Source organism: Oncorhynchus nerka, unplaced genomic scaffold (genome assembly GCF_034236695.1).
Source record: "Oncorhynchus nerka isolate Pitt River unplaced genomic scaffold, Oner_Uvic_2.0 unplaced_scaffold_1181, whole genome shotgun sequence".
Lineage (NCBI taxonomy): Eukaryota > Metazoa > Chordata > Actinopteri > Salmoniformes > Salmonidae > Oncorhynchus > Oncorhynchus nerka.
The window spans coordinates 133,382-157,736 of record NW_027040154.1 but is presented as its reverse complement, the minus strand read 5'-3'; the positions used below and the strand labels follow the sequence as shown (position 1 = coordinate 157,736).

Here is a 24,355-nt window from a genome sequence, read left to right as displayed (position 1 = left end):
ATTTCTATACAACCAGACTATATGATCATCACACTGGAAGCCAGCAGCAAAGAGACTACAGTGTTTAGATAGTGATGGGCGGTGTTGTTGTGTATTGCAGGTGGAATAATTCAGTGTAATTGTCATATCTGTATATTCCAGGTAGATGTGGAATATGATTCTATAATATATATCTCTGTATTCCAGGTAGATGTGGAATATGATTCTATAATATATCTCTGTATTCCAGGTAGATGTGGAATATGATTCTATAATATATCTCTGTATATTCCAGGTAGATGTGGAATATGATTCTATAATGTATATATCTCTGTATTCCAGGTAGATGTGGAATATGATTCTATAATATATCTCTGTATATTCCAGGTAGATGTGGAATATGATTCTATAATATATCTCTGTATATTCCAGGTAGATGTGGAATATGATTCTATAATATATCTCTGTATATTCCAGGTAGATGTGGAATATGATTCTATAATATATCTCTGTATATTCCAGGTAGAGGTGGAATATGATTCTATAATATATCTCTGTATTACAGGTAGATGTGGAATATGATTCTATAATGTATATATCTCTGTATTCCAGGTAGATGTGGAATATGATTCTATAATGTATATATCTCTGTATTCCAGGTAGATGTGGAGGTGTACAGGAGAGACTCTAAGAAGCTTCCAGGTTTAGGAGAACCTGACATCGACTGGGAGGAGAGTGTTTACCTGAATCTGATCTTAATGAAGGTTGGTATGACAACAAGCTCATTCCCAGGCTGTCTCCTGTCCCAGTACTAACCAGGCCCGACCCTGAACAGGCTGTCTCCCTCCCCAGTACTAACCAGGCCCGACCCTGAACAGGCCGTCCCAGTACTAACCAGGCCCGACCCTGAACAGGCTGTCCCAGTACTAACCAGGCCCGACCCTGAACAGGCTGTCCCAGTACTAACCAGGCCCGACCCTGAACAGGCTGTCTCCTGTCCCAGTACTAACCAGGCCCGACCCTGAACAGGCCGTCCCAGTACTAACCAGGCCCGACCCTGAACAGGCTGTCCCAGTACTAACCAGGCCCGACCCTGAACAGGCTGTCCCAGTACTAACCAGGCCCGACCCTGAACAGGCTGTCTCCCGTCCCAGTACTAACCAGGCCCGACCCTGAACAGGCTGTCCCAGTACTAACCAGGCCCGACCCTGAACAGGCTGTCCCAGTACTAACCAGGCCCGACCCACTCACATGGCTCTCTCAGATATCTACATGTTTATTAGCCATTGCCCGTCACGTGATCCTTCTAGCAGCCATCTTGGGTCCTTCTAGCAGCCATCTCGGGTCCTTCTAGCAGCCATCTCGGGTCCTTCTAGCAGCCATCTCGGGTCCTTCTAGCAGCCATCTCGGGTCCTTCTAGCAGCCATCTCGGGTCCTTCTAGCAGCCATCTCGGGTCCTTCTAGCAGCCATCTCGGGTCCTTCTAGCAGCCATCTCGGGTCCTTCTCACAGGCTACAAGTGAAGACAGCCACATCAGGGACGCAGTTGAGCGCTTCCTTATATTGAAGATGTTGGAAGAACTGTCCACATTTTCTTTTAACCTTTTCATCAGCCAACGAGATGAGTTGGCCTAACGAACAACAAAAGAACTAGCCTATGTCAATTTACTATTCCTCATAGTACAGAAGTTGACCTATTCTGTGTAAGAAAAATAAATATTCCAAACATTAGTCTCGGGACAGTTGTGGAATATAATAGATCCCAAATTACCACTAGCATAAAAAATAAAAAACTTTTCAAAAGCAATGAGGCTGATTGAACAGATCAGACCGTTCTGCTGAAAACGTTGACAAACTATTCAGCTTTTTTCTCCATATAAGACAACAATGCACCTGGCAGGAGGCTATGAGCACGAAATGTTCCAAAATGGCAGCAATGCACCTGGCAGGAGGCTATGAGCACGAAATGTTCCAAAATGGCAGGAGGCTATGAGCACGAAATGTTCCAAAATGGCAGCAATGCACCTGGCAGGAGGCTATGAGCACGAAATGTTCCAAAATGGCAGGAGGCTATGAGCACGAAATGTTCCAAAATGGCAGCAATGCACCTGGCAGGAGGCTATGAGCACGAAATGTTCCAAAATGGCAACAATGCACCTGGCAGGAGGCTATGAGCACGAAATGTTCCAAAATGGCAGCAATGCACCTGGCAGGAGGCTATGAGCACGAAATGTTCCAAAATGGCAACAATGCACCTGGCAGGAGGCTATGAGCACGAAATGTTCCAAAATGGCAGCAATGCACCTGGCAGGAGGCTATGAGCACGAAATGTTCCAAAATGGCAACAATGCACCTGGCAGGAGGCTATGAGCACGAAATGTTCCAAAATGGCAGCAATGCACCTGGCAGGAGGCTATGAGCACGAAATGTTCCAAAATGGCAACAATGCACCTGGCAGGAGGCTATGAGCACGAAATGTTCCAAAATGGCAGCAATGCACCTGGCAGGAGGCTATGAGCACGAAATGTTCCAAAATGGCAGGAGGCTATGAGCACGAAATGTTCCAAAATGGCAGGAGGCTATGAGCACGAAATGTTCCAAAATGGCAGGAGGCTATGAGCACGAAATGTTCCAAAATGGCAACAATGCACCTGGCAGGAGGCTATGTTCACAAAATGGCAAAATGGCACGAAATGTTCCACCTGGCAGGAGGCTATGAGCACGAAATGTTCCAAAATGGCAGGAGGCTATGAGCACGAAATGTTCCAAAATGGCAGGAGGCAATGCGGGAAACCAAAATGGCAGGAGGCTATGAGCGAAATGTTCCAAAATGGCATTGTTTTTATGGAGCAAAATGATCTTCCCCAAAATGGCAAGGCTATGAGCGAAAATGGCAGGAGGTTCACGAAATGTTCCAAAATGGCCAGGAGGGCAGCAATGCACCTGGCAGGAGGCTATGAGCACGAAATGTTCCAAAATGGCAGCAATGCACCTGGCAGGAGGCTATGAGCACGAAATGTTCCAAAATGGCAGCAATGCACCTGGCAGGAGGCTATGAGCACGAAATGTTCCAAAATGGCAAAATGGCAGGAGGCTATGAGTTTGGCACGAAATGTTCCAAAATGGCAGCAATGCACCTGGCAGGAGGCTATGAGCACGAAATGTTCCAAAATGGCAACAATGCACCTGGCAGGAGGCTATGAGCACGAAATGTTCCAAAATGGCAGCAATGCACCTGGCAGGAGGCTATGAGCACGAAATGTTCCAAAATGGCAAAATGGCAGGAGGCTATGAGCACGAAATGTTCCAAAATGGCAAGGCTGGCAGGATGGCCAGTTTGGCTATGGCAGGAGGCCAGTTTGAGCTGAAATGTTCCAAAATGGCAGGAGGCTATGAGCACGAAATGTTCCAAAATGGCAGGAGGCTATGAGCACGAAATGTTCCAAAATGGCAGGAGGCTATGAGCACGAAATGTTCCAAAATGGCAGGAGGCTATGAGCACGAAATGTTCCAAAATTAATTAGCGGGAAACAACTGGTATCAAAGTGTTTCTGCGTGTAATGCTGTCTTATAAAGGGGCATTTTTTATGGTGAAAAATGATCTTCCAGTTTGGCTGTCAAGTTTGGCTGTCTGTGTGGGCCAGTTTGGCTGTCTGAAACTGACACACTGTCTGTGTGCCAGTTTGGCTGTCTGTGTGGGCCAGTTTGGCCAGTTTGCTGTCTGTCTGTGTGCTTTGTGCTGCCAGTTTCTGTGTATGCCAGTTTGGCTGTCTGTGTGTGTAGGCCAGTTTGGCTGTCTGTGGCCAGTTTGGCTGTCTGTGTGGGCCAGTTTGGGCCAGTTTGGCTGTCTGTGTGTGGGCCAGTTTGGCTGTCTGGCCAGTTTGGCTGTCTGTGTGGGCCAGGCTGTCTGTGTGGGCCAGTTTGGCTGTCTGTGTGGGCCAGTTTGGCTGTCTGTGTGGGCCAGTTTGGCTGTCTGTGTGGGCCAGTTTGGCTGTCTGTGTAGGCCAGTTTGGCTGTCTGTGGGCCAGTTTGCTGTCTGTGGGCCAGTTTGGCTGTCTGTGTGGGCCAGTTTGGCTGTCTGTGTGTGCCAGTTTGGCTGTCTGTGGGCCAGTTTGCTGTCTGTGGGCCAGTTTGGCTGTCTGTGTGGGCCAGTTTGGCTGTCTGTGGGCCAGTTTGGCTGTCTGTGTGGGCCAGTTTGGCTGTCTCTGTGGGCCAGTTTGGCTGTCTGTGTATGCCAGTTTGGCTGTCTGTGTGGGCCAGTTTGGCTGTCTGTGTGGGCCAGTTTGGCTGTCTGTGTATTCCAGTTTGGCTGTCTGTGTTTGGCTGTCTGTGTGGGCCAGTTTGGCTGTCTGTGTGGGCCAGTTTGGCTGTCTGTGTAGGCCAGTTTGGCTGTCTGTGTAGGCCAGTTTGGCTGTCTGTGTGGGCCAGTTTGGCTGTCTGTGTGGGCCAGTTTGGCTGTCTGTGTGGGCCAGTTTGTTTGGCTGTCTGTGTGGGCCAGTTTGGCTGTCTGTGTGGGCCAGTTTGGCTGTCTGTGTAGGCCAGTTTGGCTGTCTGTGTGGGCCAGTTTGGCTGTCTGTGTGGGCCAGTTTGGCTGTCTGTGTGGGCCAGTTTGGCTGTCTGTGTGGGCCAGTTTGGCTGTCTGTGTGTGCCAGTTTGGCTGTCTGTGTGGGCCAGTTTGGCTGTCTGTGGCCAGTTTGGCTGTCTGTGTGGGCCAGTTTGGCTGTCTGTGTATTCCAGTTTGGCTGTCTGTGTATGCCAGTTTGGCTGTCTGTGTATGCCAGTTTGGCTGTCTGTGTGGCCAGTTTGGCTGTCTGTGTGTGCCAGTTTGGCTGTCTGTGTATGCCAGTTTGGCTGTCTGTGTTTGGCTGTCAGTTTGGCTGTCTGTGTGGGCCAGTTTGGCTGTCTGTGGGCCAGTTTGGCTGTCTGTGGGCCAGTTTGGCTGTCTGTGTCTGTGGGGCCAGTTTGGCTGTCTGTGTGGGCCAGTTTGGCTGTCTGTGTGGGCCAGTTTGGCTGTCTGTGTGGGCCAGTTTGGCTGTCTGGGCCAGTTTGGCTGTCTGTGTGGGCCAGTTTGGCTGTCTGTTTGGCTGTCTGTGGGCCAGTTTGGCTGTCTGTGTGGGCCAGTTTGGCTGTCTGTGTGTCTGTGGCCAGTTTGGCTGTCTGTGTTTGCCAGGCCTGTGTGGGCCAGTTTGGCTGTCTGTGTGGGCAGTTTGGCTGTCTTTGTGCCAGTTTGGCTGTCTGTGTGGGCCAGTTTGGCTGTCTGTGTGGGCCAGTTTGCTGCTGTGCCAGTTTGTCTGTGTGGGCCAGTTTGGCTGTCTGTGTATGCCAGTTTGGCTGTCTGTGTGTGCCAGTTTGGCTGTCTGTGTGTCAGTTTGGCTGTCTGTGTATTCCAGTTTGGCTGTCTGTGTATTCCAGTTTGGCTGTCTGTGTATTCCAGTTTGGCTGTCTGTGTATGCCAGTTTGGCTGTCTGTGTATTCCAGTTTGGCTGTCTGTGTATGCCAGTTTGGCTGTCTGTGTGTGCCAGTTTGGCTGTCTGTGTGTGCCAGTTTGGCTGTCTGTGTGTGCCAGTTTGGCTGTCTGGCTGTGTGCCAGTTTGGCTGTCTGTGTGTGTTTGGCTGTCTGTGTGTGCCAGTTTGGCTGTCTGTGTGTGCCAGTTTGGCTGTCTCTGTGTGTCAGTTTGGCTGTCTGTGTTTGGCTGTCTGTGTGGGCCAGTTTGGCTGTCTGTGTGTGTCAGTTTGGCTGTCTGTGTGTGTCAGTTTGGCTGTCTGTGTGTGTCAGTTTGGCTGTCTGTGTGTGTCAGTTTGGCTGTCTGTGTGGGCCAGTTTGGCTGTCTGTGTGGGCCAGTTTGGCTGTCTGTGTGGGCCAGTTTGGCTGTGGGCCAGTTTGGCTGTCTGTTTGGCCAGTTTGGCTGTCTGTGTGTGCCAGTTTGGCTGTCTGCTGTGTGCTGTATTCCAGTTTGGCAGTTTGGCTGTCTGTGTATTCCAGTTTGGCTGTCTGTGTATTCCAGTTTGGCTTTACACTGGTTCTAAAGGGGATTAATGTGCTTAATTTTTATTGGGCATCTTTAGCTGTGATTCAAACCAAAACATATAGGCCTATGGGATAACACGCCATTCACACGGGGTAACACGCCATTCACACGGGGTAAACACGCCATTCACACGGGGTAAACACGCCATTCACACGGGATTAACACGCCATTCACACGGGATAAACACGCCATTCACACGGGATAAACACGCCATTCACACGGGGTAAACACGTCCTTCACACGGGGTAAACACGCCATTCACACGGGATAAACACGCCATTCACACGGGGTAAACACGCCATTCACACGGGGTAAACACGCCATTCACACGGGGTAACACGTCCTTCACACGGGATAAACACGGGATAAACACGCCATTCACACGGGATAAACACGCCATTCACACGGGATAAACACGCCATTCACACGGGATAACACGTCCTTGATAGTGATAGCTAATATTGTCACCCATCACACTTTGGGTGTAAAAATGTTATTTATTAAATCTTTTCCCCTTTTTCTCCCCAATTTCGATCTTGTCTCATCGTTGCAACTCCCCAAACGGGCTCGGGAGGCGAAGGTGGAGTCGTGCGTTCTCTGAAACATGACCCGCCAAACCGCGCTCCTTAACACCCGCCAGCCTGACGCCGAAGTCAGCCGCACCAATGTGTTGAACAGGAAACACTGTTCAACTGGCGACTGAAGTCAGCCTGCAGACACCCGGCCCGCCACAAGGAGTCGCTAGAGAGCGATGAGCTTTACTTGGATCGCTCTCTAGCGACTCCTTGTGGCAGGTCGGGTGTCTGCAGGCTGACTTCAGTTGTCAGTTAAATGAATCCAGGTCTGTAGTATCGCCTGTAGCACTGCGATGCAGTACCTTAGACCGCTGGGCCACTTGTAATTTTCCAGGAAACTCTAGTTCAGAATATGGTTGAATAAAACCAAGTTCATAACCTCTTTCTTTTTTTCCTATCAGCTGGACTATGTGGTGACGTGCGCCGTCTGCACTCGCTCAGATGCAGGAGACATCCACATTCACAGGAAGAAGTCTCAGGTAAGAGACAGGACTCTTCAGACTACATCCCATTGTATTTACTGATGTAGCTATGGATAGATGGGCCTCTACAGAACCTGACCCAATAACTCTCGCTCTCTTGGTTTCTCTCTTTTCACTGCTCTCTCTCTCGTTCTCTCACCCTTTCTCGCTCTCTCCTCGTCCCTCTTTCCCCTTCTTCTCTCTCTCCCCCTTCCTCTCTCTCCCCCCTTCCTCTCTCTCCCCCTTCCTCTCTCTCTCTCTCCCCCTTCCTCTCCCTTTCTCTCCTGGTCCCTCTCTTTCCCTTACTTTCTCTCTTTTCTCTCTCCCTCATCACAGCAAGTGTATGCGTCGCCGAGTAAACACGCCATGGACAGTAAAGGGGAGGAGTCTAAGATGAGCTACCCCAACATCTTTTTCATGATTGACAACTTTGAGGAGGTAACCGTGACAACCGCCCACAATCCCCTCCTCCCCAATCAGGCACCTGACAGGTTGTGATTGACTGCCGGGGCGTCTAGAAGGGCCCCCTGGGAGATGGGCTGTGTATTGAAGTGTGACCCGGGGTGTATTCATTATTCGGTCTCCGTTGCAACCCGGAAAAACATTTACTCCAAATGGTAAAACGTTTTACAATGAAAACGAGAGTTTCTATTGGACAAATTCAGATAGGAACCTCCCCTGTTTCATTTCAATTTCCTCTGTTTGCTTCCGTTGGTTCGTTAGAGTAAACGGTTTCCGTTGCAAAACGTTTTAGCAACAGACCAGACATTTTTTCACAACGGAATCTAACTAATGAATACACCCCCTGATGCTGTCGGTCCATTTAAAAAGCCACTACTGCAGTCCCCTGATTCTAGTGCATTAACCTCATGGCAGACGAGGTCAGTTACAAATGGATTTTTTTTACCCGGGAAGGAAATCGATGACTTTCTCTACGTTTTTACAGTGAAAATATAAAACAGCAGTGATTTGAACCGGTCTTTTCAGTTCCTGGTATCAGCTTTCTCAGCTAAACGACTTGACTCTGCAAACATACTTGTAAACAGACACTCCGTAACGCTGCTTCGGGAAACATAAACATGAACTTTGTCTGACCTAATATTCACATCGCGGAAAATAATATAGAAAAATATTTTTTAATTTTTTATGCTATATTGATATTTAATTAACCAATTGTATGACGATAAAATGTTGCCCAGATTCTTGAAGAATGTTAAGTTGGTTTCAGACGACAGCGGCCAAATCCACTAAATAGGGCTGCTGATAACTCTAAAAATACTGTTATTTAAATTATTTAAAAATATATATTCAGTTCCAGTCAACAGTTTGTTTGGACACACCTTTCTCATTCAAAGGTTTTTCTTTATTTTTTACTATTTTCTACATTGTAGAATAATAGTGAAGACATCAAAACTATGAAATAACACATTATGGAGTCATGTAGTAACCAAAAAAGTGTTAAACAAATCAAAATATATTTGAGATTCTTCAAAGTAGCCGCCCTTTGCCTTGATAACCGCTTTGCTCTTAGCATTTTCTCAACCAGCTTTTAAAATGTTATTTTTATTTAACCTTTCTTTAACTAGGCAAGTCAGTCAAGAATCAATTCTTATTTACAATGACAGCCTACCCCGGCTAAACCCGGACGACGCTGGGCCAATTGTGCGCTGCCCTCCCAATCACAGCCGGATGTGATACAGCCTGGATTCGAACCAGGGACTGTAGTGACGCCTCTTAGACCCCTGCGCCACTCGGGAGCCCTAAGTTTCATGAGGTAGTCACCTGGAAGGCTTTTCAATTAACAGGTGTGTTTTGTTAAAAGTGAATTTGTGGAATTTCTTTACTTAATGGGTTTGAGCCTATCAGTTGTGTTGTGACAAGGTAGGGGTGGTATACAGAAGCTGGCCCTATTTGGTAAAAGACCAAGTCCACATTATGCCAAGAACAGCTCAAATAAGCAAAGAGAAATGACAGTCCATCGTTACTTTAAGACATGAAGGTCAGTCAATCCAGGAAATTTCAATAACTTGGAAAGTTTCTCCAAAATCAAAACAAATTGTATTTATGTTCAAGTGCAGTCGCAAAAACCATCAAACGCTAAGATGAAACTGGCTCTCATGAGGACCGCCACACCCAGAGTTACCTCTGCTGCAGAGGATAAGTTCATTAGAGTTAACTGGCTCTCATGAGGACCACCACAGGAAAGGAAGACCCAGAGTTCCCTCTGCTGCAGAGGATCAGTTCATTAGAGTTAACTGGCTCTCATGAGGACCGCCACAGGGAAAGGAAGACCCAGAGTTACCTCTGCTGCAGAGGATAAGTTCATTAGAGATACCCGTGACCCATTCAGATCCTCCCGAGACCCAATTTGGGTCGCAACCCACCAGTTGAGAATCACTGTTCTAACGTGTGCGTCCTCTCGCTCTGTCTCTCGCTCTGTCTCTCGCTCTCTGTGTGTGTAGGTGTTCTGTGACATGACGGTAGGCGAGGGGGAGATGGTGTGTGTGGAGTTGGTAGCCAGTGATAAGAGCAACACGTTCCAAGGAGTCGTCTTCCAAGGTTCCATCCGCTACGAAGCTCTGAAGAAGGTTTACGACAACAGAGTAAGTCTCTCTACTCTATAGATATCTATCTGAGATATCTATAGAGTAGAGGAATCCATCTGGGATTCCTCTGAAGAAGGTTTACGACAACAGAGTAAGTCTCTCTACTCTATAGATATCTATCTGGGATTCCTCTACTCTATAGATATCTATCTGGGATTCCTCTACTCTATAGATATCTATCTGGGATTCCTCTGAAGAAGGTTTACGACAACAGAGTAAGTCTCAACCTTTCCAATAACTTTTGTTATTGACCAAATACTTATTTTCCACCATAATTTGCAAATTAATTAAAATCCCTACAATGTGATTTTCTGGATTTTTTTTCTCTCATTTTGTCGGTCATAGTTGAAGTGTACCTATGATGAAAATTACAGGCCTCTCTCATCTTTTTAAGTGGAAGAACTTCCACAATCGGTGGCTGACTAAATACTTTTTGCCCCACTGTATAGACAGGTGTGTACCTTTCCAGATCATGTCCAATCAATTTAATTTATGACAGGTGGACTCCAATCAATTTAATTTATGACAGGTGGACTCCAATCAATTTAATTTATGACAGGTGGACTCCAATCAATTTAATTTATGACAGGTGGACTCCAATCAATTTAATTTATGACAGGTGGACTCCAATCAATTTAATTTATGACAGGTGGACTCCAATCAATTTAATTTATGACAGGTGGACTCCAATCAATTTAATTTATGACAGGTGGACTCCAATCAATTTAATTTATGACAGGTGGACTCCAATCAAGTTAATTTATGAAACGTCTTTCTGAATATTCTGTGAAAATGTGAAATCAGCCTCAAGCTGTGAGAAACTTAACCTGCTTGAATTACATAAAGACCTTGGAAAGAAGGAGACTGGATATGTTTGTCTTGATGAAATGGAGTTTACAGACATTACTAAGAGAGTAAAACACAGGACTTTGTAGTTTGTGGACAAGACATTACTAACAGAGAGAAACACCGGACATTGTGGACAAGACATTACTAACAGAGAGAAACACAGGACTTTGTAGTTTGGACAAGACATTACTAACAGAGAAAAACACCGGACTTTGTAGTTTGTGGACAAGACATTACTAACAGAGAAACACCGGACTTTGTAGTTTGTGGACAAGACATTACTAACAGAGAAAAACACCGGACTTTATAGTTTGTGGACAAGACATTACTAACAGAGAGAAACACAGGAATTTGTAGTTTGGACAAGACATTACTAACAGAGAAAACACCGGACTTTATAGTTTGTAGACAAGACATTACTAACAGAGAGAAACACAGGACTTTGTAGTTTGGACAAGACATTACTAACAGAGAGAAACACACTGGACATTTTGAAACACAGGACTTTTGTTTGGACAAGACATTACTAACAGAGAGAAACACCGGACTTTGTAGTTTGTGGACAAGACATTACTAACAAGAGAAACACAGGACTTTGTAGTTTTGGACAAGACATTACTAACAGAGAGAAACACAGGACTTTGTAGTTTGGACAAGACATTACTAACAGAGAGAAACACAGGACTTTGTAGTTTGGACAAGACATTACTAACAGAGAGAAACACCGGACTTTGTGGACAAGACATTACTAACAGAGAAACACAGGACTTTGTAGTTTGTGGACAAGACATTACTAACAGAGAGAAACACAGGACTTTGTAGTTTGGACAAGACATTACTAACAGAGAGAAACACAGGACTTTTAGTGGACAAGACATTACTACAGAGAAACACAGGACTTTGTAGTTTGGACAAGACATTACTAACAGAGAGAAACACAGGACTTTGTAGTTTGTGGACAAGACATTACTAACAGAGAGAAACACCGGACTTTGTGGACAAGACATTACTAACAGAGAGAAACACAGGACTTTGTGGACAAGACATTACTAACAGAGAGAAACACAGGACTTTGTAGTTTGTGGACAAGACATTACTAACAGAGAGAAACACAGGACTTTGTAGTTTGGACAAGACATTACTAACAGAGAGAAACACAGGACTTTGTAGTTTGTGGACAAGACATTACTAACAGAGAGAAACACAGGACTTTGTAGTTTGGACAAGACATTACTAACAGAGAGAAACACAGGACTTTGTAGTTTGTGGACAAGACATTACTAAGAGAAACACCGGACTTTGTAGTTTGGACAAGACATTACTAACAGAGAAACACAGGACTTTGTAGTTTGGACAAGACATTACTAACAGAGTAAAACACAGGACTTTGTAGTTTGTGGACAAGACATTACTTACAGAGAGAAACACAGGACTTTGTAGTTTGTGGACAAGACATTACTAACAGAGAGAAACACAGGACTTTGTAGTTTGTGGACAAGACATTACTAAGAGAAACACAGGACTTTGTAGTTTGGACAAGACATTACTAACAGAGAGAAACACAGGACTTTGTAGTTTGGACAAGACATTACTAACAGAGAAACACAGGACTTTGTAGTTTGTGGACAAGACATTACTAACAGAGAAAAACACAGGACTTTGTAGTTTGTGGACAAGACATTACTAACAGAGAAAAACACAGGACTTTATAGTTTGTGGTGAAATACAAGACAAGATTCAAAACGATCCATATCAAGTCTCCCTGTTGTGTGTTTGTCTTGTAGGTGAGTGTGGCAGCGAAGATGGCCCAGCGCATGTCGTTCGGCTTCTACAAGTACAACAACATGGAGTTTGTCAGGATGAAGGGGCCGCAGGGCAAAGGTCACGCTGAGATGGCGGTCAGCCGGGTCCCGACCGGAGACACGTCCCCCTGCGGCACAGAGGAGGACCTGGACTCACCCCTACACGAGAGGGTAGGTAGAGTAGACAAATAGGCACGCACGCACACATACATACGAGAGGGTTAGTGTAATACACACACACACACAAAACACGTGCATGGACACATTAGGAACACCTTCTCTTTCCATGACAGACTGACCAGGTGAATGCTGTGATCCCTGATTGATGTCACCTGTTAAATCCACTTCAATCAGCGTAGATGAAGGGGAGGAGACGGGTAGATGAAGGGGAGGAGACGGGTAGATGAAGGGGAGGAGACGGGTAGATGAAGGGGAGGAGACGGGTAGATGAAGGGGAGGAGACGGGTAGATGAAGGGGAGGAGACGGGTAGATGAAGGGGAGGAGACGGGTAGATGAAGGGGAGGAGACGGGTAGATGAAGGGGAGGAGACGGGTAGATGAAGGGGAGGAGACGGGTAGATGAAGGGGAGGAGACTGGTTAAAGAAGGATGTTTAAACCTTGAGACAATTGAGACATGGATTGTGTATGTTTTGCCATTCAGAGGGTGAATGGACAAGAAAAAATATTTAAGTTCCTTTGAACGGGGTACGGTAGTAGGTGCCAGGCTGTGTTTGAGTGTGTACACTAAGTGTACAAAACATTAAGAACAAGTTCCTAACATAGTCTAGCGGACGGTTAGCGCCCTGACCCTCTAGTCTAGCGGACGGTTAGCGCCCTGACCCTCTAGTCTAGGGGACGGTTAGCGCCCTGACCCTCTAGTCTAGGGGACGGTTAGCGCCCTGACCCTCTAGTCTAGGGGACGGTTAGCGCCCTGACCCTCTAGTCTAGCGGACGGTTAGCGCCCTGACCCTCTAGTCTAGCGGACGGTTAGCGCGCCCTGACCCTCTAGTCTGGGGAGGGACGGTTAGCGCCCTGACCCTCTAGTCTAGGGGACGGTTAGCGCCCTGACCCTCTAGTCTAGCGGACGGTTAGCGCCCTGACCCTCTAGTCTAGCGGACGGTTAGCGCCCTGACCCTCTAGTCTAGGGGACGGTTAGCGCCCTGACCCTCGAGTCTAGGGGACGGTTAGCGCCCTGACCCTCTAGTCTAGGGGACGGTTAGCGCCCTGACCCTCTAGTCTAGCGGACGGTTAGCGCCCTGACCCTCTAGTCTAGGGGACGGTTAGCGCCCTGACCCTCTAGTCTAGGGGACGGTTAGCGCCCTGACCCTCTAGTCTAGCGGACGGTTAGCGCCCTGACCCTCTAGTCTAGGGGACGGTTAGCGCCCTGACCCTCTAGTCTAGGGGACGGTTTAATACACTGTAGTATATTATATTACTACTGAGTTACTGCCGTGTTTAATACACTGTAGTATATTATATTACTACTGAGTTACTGCCATGTTTAATACACTATTATATTACTACTGAGTTATTGCCGTGTTTAATACACTGTAGTATATTATATTACTACTGAGTTACTGCCGTGTTTAATACACTATTATATTACTACTGAGTTACTGCCGTGTTTAATACACTGTAGTATATTATATTACTACTGAGTTACTGCCGTGTTTAATACACTGTAGTATATTATATTACTACTGAGTTACTGCCGTGTTTAATACACTATTATATTACTACTGAGTTACTGCCGTGTTTAATACACTATTATATTACTACTGAGTTACTGCCGTGTTTAATACACTGTAGTATATTATATTACTACTGAGTTACTGCCATGTTTAATACACTATTATATTACTACTGAGTTACTGCCATGTTTAATACACTGTAGTATATTATATTACTACTGAGTTACTGCCGTGTTTAATACACTATTATATTACTACTGAGTTACTGCCGTGTTTAATACACTGTAGTATATTATATTACTACTGAGTTACTGCCATGTTTAATACACTGTAGTATATTATATTACTACTGAGTTACTGCCGTGTTTAATACACTGTTACTGCCGTGTATATTATATTACTACTGAGTTACTGCCATGTTTAATACACTGTAGTATATTATATTACTACTGAGTTACTGCCGTGTTTAATACACTATTATATTACTACTGAGTTACTGCCATGTTTAATACACTATTATATTACTACTGAGTTACTGCCGTGTTTAATACACTATTATATTACTACTGAGTTACTGCCGTGTTTAATACACTGTAGTATATTATATTACTACTGAGTTACTGCCGTGTTTAATACACTAGTATATTATATTACTACTGAGTTACTGCCATGTTTAATACACTATTATATTACTACTGAGTTACTGCCATGTTTAATACACTATTATATTACTACTGAGTTACTGCCGTGTTTAATACACTATTATATTACTACTGAGTTACTGCCATGTTTAATACACTATTATATTACTACTGAGTTACTGCCATGTTTAATACACTGTAGTATATTATATTACTACTGAGTTACTGCCGTGTTTAATACACTGTAGTATATTATATTACTACTGAGTTACTGCCATGTTTAATACACTATTATATTACTACTGAGTTACTGCCATGTTTAATACACTATTATATTACTACTGAGTTACTGCCATGTTTAATACACTATTATATTACTACTGAGTTACTGCCATGTTTAATACACTATTATATTACTACTGAGTTACTGCCATGTTTAATACACTATTATATTACTACTGAGTTACTGCCATGTTTAATACACTATTATATTACTACTGAGTTACTGCCGTGTTTAATACACTATTATATTACTACTGAGTTACTGCCGTGTTTAATACACTGTAGTATATTATATTACTACTGAGTTACTGCCGTGTTTAATACACTGAGTTACTGCCATGTTTAATACATATTATATTACTACTGAGTTACTGCCGTGTTTAATACACTATTATATTACTATTGAGTTACTGCCATGTTTAATACACTGTAGTATATTATATTACTACTGAGTTACTGCCATGTTTAATACACTATTATATTACTACTGAGTTACTGCCATGTTTAATACACTGTAGTATATTATATTACTACTGAGTTACTGCCGTGTTTAATACACTGTAGTATATTATATTACTACTGAGTTACTGCCGTGTTTAATACACTGTAGTATATTATATTACTACTGAGTTACTGCCATGTTTAATACACTAGTATATTACTACTGAGTTACTGCCATGTTTAATACACTATTATATTACTACTGAGTTACTGCCGTGTTTAATACACTGTAGTATATTATATTACTACTGAGTTACTGCCGTGTTTAATACACTGCAGTATATTATATTACTACTGAGTTACTGCCGTGTTTAATACACTATTATATTACTACTGAGTTACTGCCATGTTTAATACACTGTAGTATATTATATTACTACTGAGTTACGTGTTTAATACACTATTATATTACTACTGAGTTACTGCCATGTTTAATACACTGTAGTATATTATATTACTACTGAGTTACTGCCATGTTTAATACACTATTATATTACTACTGAGTTACTGCCGTGTTTAATACACTGTAGTATATTATATTACTACTGAGTTACTGCCATGTTTAATACACTATTATATTACTACTGAGTTACTGCCGTGTTTAATACACTGTAGTATATTATATTACTACTGAGTTACTGCCGTGTTTAATACACTATTATATTACTACTGAGTTACTGCCGTGTTTAATACACTGTAGTATATTATATTACTACTGAGTTACTGCCATGTTTAATACACTATTATATTACTACTGAGTTACTGCCATGTTTAATACACTGTAGTATATTATATTACTACTGAGTTACTGCCGTGTTTAATACACTGTAGTATATTATATTACTACTGAGTTACTGCCATGTTTAATACACTATTATATTACTACTGAGTTACTGCCATGTTTAATACACTATTATATTACTACTGAGTTACTGCCATGTTTAATACACTGCAGTATATTATATTACTACTGAGTTACTGCCATGTTTAATACACTGTAGTATATTATATTACTACTGAGTTACTGCCATGTTTAATACACTGTAGTATATTATATTACTACTGAGTTACTGCCGTGTTTAATACACTGTAGTATATTATATTACTACTGAGTTACTGCCATGTTTAATACACTGTAGTATATTATATTACTACTGAGTTACTGCCGTGTTTAATACACTGCAGTATATTATATTACTACTGAGTTACTGCCGTGTTTAATACACTGTAGTATATTACTACTGAGTTACTGCCGTGTTTAATACACTGTAGTATATTATATTACTACTGAGTTACTGCCATGTTTAATACACTATTATATTACTACTGAGTTACTGCCGTGTTTAATACACTGCAGTATATTACTACTGAGTTACTGCCGTGTTTAATACACTGTAGTATATTATATTACTACTGAGTTACTGCCGTGTTTAATACACTATTATATTACTACTGAGTTACTGCCGTGTTTAATACACTGTAGTATATTATATTACTACTGAGTTACTGCCATGTTTAATACACTGTAGTATATTATATTACTACTGAGTTACTGCCGTGTTTAATACACTATTATATTACTACTGAGTTACTGCCATGTTTAATACACTATTATATTACTACTGAGTTACTGCCATGTTTAATACACTGTAGTATATTATATTACTACTGAGTTACTGCCGTGTTTAATACACTATTATATTACTACTGAGTTACTGCCGTGTTTAATACACTGTAGTATATTATATTACTACTGAGTTACTGCCATGTTTAATACACTGTAGTATATTATATTACTACTGAGTTACTGCCATGTTTAATACACTGTAGTATATTATATTACTACTGAGTTACTGCCATGTTTAATACACTATTATATTACTACTGAGTTACTGCCGTGTTTAATACACTGTAGTATATTATATTACTACTGAGTTACTGCCATGTTTAATACACTGTAGTATATTATATTACTACTGAGTTACTGCCGTGTTTAATACACTGCAGTATATTATATTACTACTGAGTTACTGCCGTGTTTAATACACTGCAGTATATTATATTACTACTGAGTTACTGCCATGTTTAATACACTGTAGTATATTATATTACTACTGAGTTACTGCCGTGTTTAATACACTGCAGTATATTATATTACTACTGAGTTACTGCCGTGTTTAATACACTGTAGTATATTATATTACTACTGAGTTACTGCCGTGTTTAATACACTATTATATTACTACTGAGTTACTGCCGTGTTTAATACACTGTAGTATATTATATTACTACTGAGTTACTGCCATGTTTAATACACTATTATATTACTACTGAGTTACTGCCGTGTTTAATACACTATTATATTACTACTGAGTTACTGCCGTGTTTAATACACTGTAGTATATTATATTACTACTGAGTTACTGCCATGTTTAATACACTGCAGTATATTATATTACTACTGAGTTACTGCCGTGTTTAATACACTGTAGTATATTATATTACTACTGAGTTACTGCCATGTTTAATACACTGTAGTATATTATATTACTACTGAGTTACTGCCATGTTTAATACACTGTAGTATATTATATTACTACTGAGTTACTGCCATGTTTAATACACTGCAGTATATTATATTACTACTGAGTTACTGCCATGTTTAATACACTGTAGTATATTATATTACTACTGAGTTACTGCCATGTTTAATACACTATTATATTACTACTGAGTTACTGCCGTGTTTAATACACTGTAGTATATTATATTACTACTGAGTTACTGCCATGTTTAATACACTGCAGTATATTATATTACTACTGAGTTACTGCCATGTTTAATACACTGTAGTATATTATATTACTACTGAGTTACTGCCATGTTTAATACACTGTAGTATATTATATTACTACTGAGTTACTGCCGTGTTTAATACACTGCAGTATATTATATTACTACTGAGTTACTGCCATGTTTAATACACTGTAGTATATTATATTACTACTGAGTTACTGCCGTGTTTAATACACTATTATATTACTACTGAGTTACTGCCGTGTTTAATACACTGTAGTATATTATATTACTACTGAGTTACTGCCGTGTTTAATACACTATTATATTACTACTGAGTTACTGCCATGTTTAATACACTGTAGTATATTATATTACTACTGAGTTACTGCCATGTTTAATACACTGTAGTATATTATATTACTACTGAGTTACTGCCATGTTTAATACACTGTAGTATATTATATTACTACTGAGTTACTGCCATGTTTAATACACTGTTATATTACTACTGAGTTACTGCCGTGTTTAATACACTGTAGTATATTATATTACTACTGAGTTACTGCCGTGTTTAATACACTGTAGTATATTATATTACTACTGAGTTACTGCCGTGTTTAATACACTAGTATATTATATTACTATGGAGTTACTGCCGTGTTTAATACACTAGTATATTATATTACTATGGAGTTACTGCCGTGTTTAATACACTGTAGTATATTATATTACTACTGAGTTACTGCCGTGTTTAATACACTGTAGTATATTATATTACTACTGAGTTACTGCCGTGTTTAATACACTATTATATTACTACTGAGTTACTGCCGTGTTTAATACACTGTAGTATATTATGTTACTGCCATGTTTAATACACTATTATATTACTACTGAGTTACTGCCGTGTTTAATACACTGTAGTATATTATATTACTACTGAGTTACTGCCATGTTTAATACACTATTATATTACTACTGAGTTACTGCCGTGTTTAATACACTGTAGTATATTATATTACTACTGAGTTACTGCCATGTTTAATACACTATTATATTACTACTGAGTTACTGCCGTGTTTAATACACTGTAGTATATTATATTACTACTGAGTTACTGCCATGTTTAATACACTATTATATTACTACTGAGTTACTGCCGTGTTTAATACCTGTAGTATTTAATACTACTGAGTTAGTTTAATACATATTATATTACTACTGAGTTACTGCCGTGTTTAATACACTGTAGTATATTATATTACTACTGAGTTACTGCCATCTTTAATACACTGTAGTATATTATATTACTACTGAGTTACTGCCATGTTTAATACACTATTATATTACTACTGAGTTACAGGTATAAGTGCAATTGATGGTAGTATTAGATATGTTCTGATTGGTTGTCTGGGTGTTTTTCTGTAATAGGTTGGTTCTGATTGGCTGTCTGTGTTCTGTCTGGTCAGGTTACGTCGTTCAGCACCCCTCCCACCCCAGAGAGGAACCGCCCCTCGTTCTTCTCCCCTTCTCTCCGTCGGAAGGTCCCAGGAACCGTATCACTGAGATGAAGAAGAGTCACTCAGCCAACGATAGTGAAGAGTTCTTCAGGAAGAGGACGACGAGGGTAATGATATTTTATACCTAAACACCACGTGTTGTGTAGGATCTGTTGGAGAGTGTGTAGAACCGGATGTGTTGGAGTGTGTAGAACCCGGATGTGTTGGAGAGTGTGTAGAACCCGGATGTGTTGGAGAGTGTGTAGAACCCGGATGTGTTGGAGAGTGTGTAGAACCCGGATGTGTTGGAGAGTGTGTAGAACCCGGATGTGTTGGAGAGTGTGTAGAACCCGGATGTGTTGGAGAGTGTGTAGAACCCGGATGTGTTGGAGAGTGTGTAGAACCCGGATGTGTTGAAGAGAGAGTGTAGAACCCGGATGTGTTGGAGAGAGAGTGTAGAACCCGGATGTGTTGAAGAGAGAGTGTAGAACCAGGAGAGTGTAGAACCTGGATGTGTTGAATAGAGTGTAGAACCAGGATGTGTTGCAGAGAGTGTAGAACCAGGAGAGTGTAGAACCAGGATGTGTTGAAGGGAGAGTGTAGAACCAGGATGTGTTGAAGAGAGAGTGTAGAACCAGGATGTGTTGAAGAGAGAGTGTAGAACCAGGATGTGTTGAAGAGAGAGTGTAGAACCAGGAGAGTGTAGAATAGAGTGTGTAGAACCAGGAGAGTGTAGAACCTGGATGTGTTGAAGAGAGTGTTTAACCTATAACCTGGATCATGTGACCCCATGCAGACCTGTGTTACTGCCAGTCCAACCTGCGGTCTCGCTCCCTGTCGGGTACAGGTCGGTCCCTGGTGGGATCTTGGCTCAAACTGAACCGTACACGGAGGAGTACTTCCTGCTTTACTCCCACCTGACCTGCGTCACCCTGCCGCTGTGCCGTGCATCACTCAGGTCAAGACCCCCCACCAGTCCCTAATGGGTCACTATTCCCTCAGGTCAAGACCCCCCCCCCACTATCAGTCCCTAATGGGTCACTATTCCCTCAGGTATATTACCCCCCACTATCAGTCCCTAATTAGTCACTATCACCTCAGGTCCAGACCCATACACTATCAGTCCCTATTCCCTCAGGTCAAGTTACCCCCACCCCACCATCAGTCCTAATGGGTCACTATTCCCTCAGGTCAAGACCCCCCACCATCAGTCCCTAATGGGTCACTATTCCCTCAGGTTAAGACCTGAGTTACCATCAGTCCTATTATATTAATGGGTCACTATTCCCTCAGGTCAAGACCCACACACTATCAGTCCCCTAATGGGTCACTATTCCCTCAGGTCAAGACCCCCCCCCCTACTACTAGTGTTTCAAGTCCCTAATGGGTCACTATTCCCTATCACCTCAGGTCCAGACCCACACACTATCAGTCCCTATCACCTCAGGTCAAGACCCCCCCACCATCAGTCCCTAATGGGTCACTATTCCCTCTGAGTCAAGACCCCCCCCACCATCAGTCCCTAATGGGTCACTATTCCCTCAGGTCAAGACCACACTATCAGTCCCTAATGGGTCACTATTCCCTCAGGTCAAGACCCCCCACTATCAGTCCCTAATGGGTCACTATTCCCTCAGGTCAAGACCCCCCCACCATCAGTCCCTAATGGGTCACTATTCCTATCACCTCAGTCCCAGACCCCCACCATCAGTCCTAATGGGTCACTATTCCCTATCACCTCAGGTCCAGACCCCACACTATCAGTCCCAAATAGTGGTCACTCTTCCCTATCACCTCAGGTCCAGACCCACACACTATCAGTCCCTAATGATAGGTCACTATTCCCTCAGGTCAAGACCCCCCCCACCATCAGTCCCTAATGGGTCACTATTCCCTATCACCTCAGGTCCAGACCCACACTATCAGTCCCTAATGGGTAGAACCACTATTCCCTATCACCTCAGTTCAAGACCCCCCACACCATCAGTCCCTATCACCTCAGGTCCAGACCCACACACCATCAGTCCCCTAATTGGTCACTATTCCCTATCACCTCAGGTCAAGACCCCCACACCATCAGTCCCTATCACCTCAGGTCCAGACCCCCCCAGTGTCACTATCAGTCCAGAACCAGGAGAGTCCCTATCACCTCAGGTTCAGACCCCACACTATCAGACCCACACCATCAGTCCCAAATGGGTCACTATTCACTATCACCTCAGGTCCAGACCCCCCACACCATCAGTCCCTATCACCTCAGGTCCAACCAGACCCCACACTATCAGACCCACACACCATCAGTCCCAAATTGGTCACTATTCCCTATCACCTCAGGTCAAGATCAGTCCCTATCACCTCAGGTCAGACCCCCCCCCACACTATCAGTCCCTAATGGTTCCCTATCACCTCAGGTCAAGACCCCCACCCCACCACCATCAGTCCCTATCACCTCAGGTCCAGACCCCACACCATCAGTCCCTATCACCTCAGGTCCAGACCCCACACCATCAGTCCCTATCACCTCAGGTCACAGACCCCCACACTATCAGACCCCACACCATCAGTCCCAAATGGGTCACTATTCACTATCACCTCAGGTCAGACCCCCACACACCATCCCAGTCCCTATCACCTCCGGTCCAGACCCACACACCATCAGTCCCAAATGGGTCACTATTCACTATCACCTCAGGTCCAGACCCACACCATCAGTCCCTATCACCTCAGGTCCAGACCCAGTCCCTATCACCTCAGGTCCAGACCCCCCACATCAGTCCCTATCATTCCCTCAGGTCCAGACCCACCCATCACTAATCAGTCCTATCACCTCAGGTCCAGACCCCACACTATCAGACCCCACCCCCCACTATCAGTCCCTAATGGTTCCCTATCACCTCAGGTCCAGACCCACACACTATCAGTCCCCTAATGGTTCCCTATCACCTCAGGTCCAGACCCCCACACTATCATGGGTCCCTATCACCTCAGGTCCAGACCCACACACCATCAGTCCCTATCACCTCAGGTCCAGACCCCCACACCATCAGTCCCCTAATGGGTCACTATTCCCTATCACCTCAGGTCCAGACCCCACACTATCAGTCCCAAATCATTCCCTATCACCTCAGGTCCAGACCACACACTATCAGTCCCTAATGGGTCACTATTCCCTCAGGTCAAGACCCCCCACCATCAGTCCCTAATGGGTCACTATTCCCTATCACCTCAGGTCCAGACCCCACACCATCAGTCCCTAATGGGTCACTATTCCCTATCACCTCAGTTCAGACCCACACCATCAGTCCCTATCACCTCAGGTCCAGACCCCCACACTATCAGTCCCTATCACCTCAGGTCCAGACCCCCCACCATCAGTCCCTATCACCTCAGGTCCAGACCCACACACCATCAGTCCCTAATTGGTCACGATTCCCTATCACCTCAGGTCAAGATCAGTCCCTATCACCTCAGGTCCAGACCCCCACACTATCAGTCCCAAATGGTTCCCTATCACCTCAGGTCCAGACCCCCACACTATCCAGACCCACACCATCAGTCCCTATCACCTCAGGTCCAGACCCACACACCATCAGTCCCTATCACCTCAGGTCCAGACCCACCACACCATGGGTCAGTCCCTATCACCTCAGGTCCAGACCCCCACACTATCAGACCCACACCATCAGTCCCAAATGGGTCACTATTCACTATCACCTCAGGTCCAGACCCACACCATCAGTCCCTATCACCTCAGGTCCAGACCCACACACCATCAGTCCCTATCACCTCAGGTCCAGACCCCCACACTATCAGTCCTATCACCTCAGGTCCAGACCCACACACCATCAGTCCCTATCACCTCAGGTCCAGACCCACACACCATCAGTCCCAAATGGGTCACTATTCACTATCACCTCAGGTCCAGACCCACACCATCAGTCCCTATCACCTCAGTCCCAGACCCACACACCATCAGTCCCTAATGGGGCCCTGTCAGATGTAAACTGAACAAAGATTTTACTGAGTTACAGTTCATAGAAGGAAATGAATGAGGCCCTAATCTATGGATTTGACATGACTGGCTGGGCCTGCTGCACCCCTGCAGAATGAGTTATTCCCCACTGGGGGGAGACATCTTGGGCAGGTGGGGATAACAACCTGAGAGTGAAAATGTTCTGATAACACAACAGCCAGCTGGTCTGGCCATGCTCTGAGGGTGCGGCTAGGGTCTTCTAATCTAGATTCTTTACACTTTCTAGGAGGACAGGAGCCATTATGGACTTTCCTGTCGTGTAAATTACTGTATTGACTGCTCATTGACTCTGTTGTCTGTCATCAGATATCCTGGAGGTGAGACAGAAGCCCATCCTGATGACATAGCAGATCAGAGCTCCAGTCCTCCTAACTGCCCCAGAGCCTCCCTACGAAGTGCCTTCCTGCATCAGGCCCTGACTGACACCACTACAACCCAGTGGTGAGATGGAAAACTACAGCAACACTACCATGGTGGTGAGATGGAATTACAGCAACACTACCACCATCTGGTGGTGAGATGATGGAATTACAGCAACGCTACCACCATCTGGTGGTGAGATGATGGAATTACAGCAACACTCCCATCTGGTGGCGACATGGAGGAAT

At 43.8% G+C, this 24,355-nt stretch overlaps 1 protein-coding gene across 1 annotated transcript; it reads left to right on the top strand.

The window, feature by feature from the left end:
- The first annotated feature begins 21 nt into the window (after positions 1-21).
- On the top strand, positions 22-24,355 carry LOC115117006 (kiaa0930). Its single transcript, XM_065016019.1, is given in 11 exon segments — positions 22-60; positions 639-743; positions 6,984-7,061; positions 7,380-7,481; positions 9,506-9,646; positions 12,283-12,471; positions 19,685-19,757; positions 19,760-19,822; positions 19,825-19,842; positions 20,511-20,597; positions 24,054-24,355. Coding segments are annotated over 11 exon segments (936 nt in total). The 3' UTR covers positions 24,095-24,355.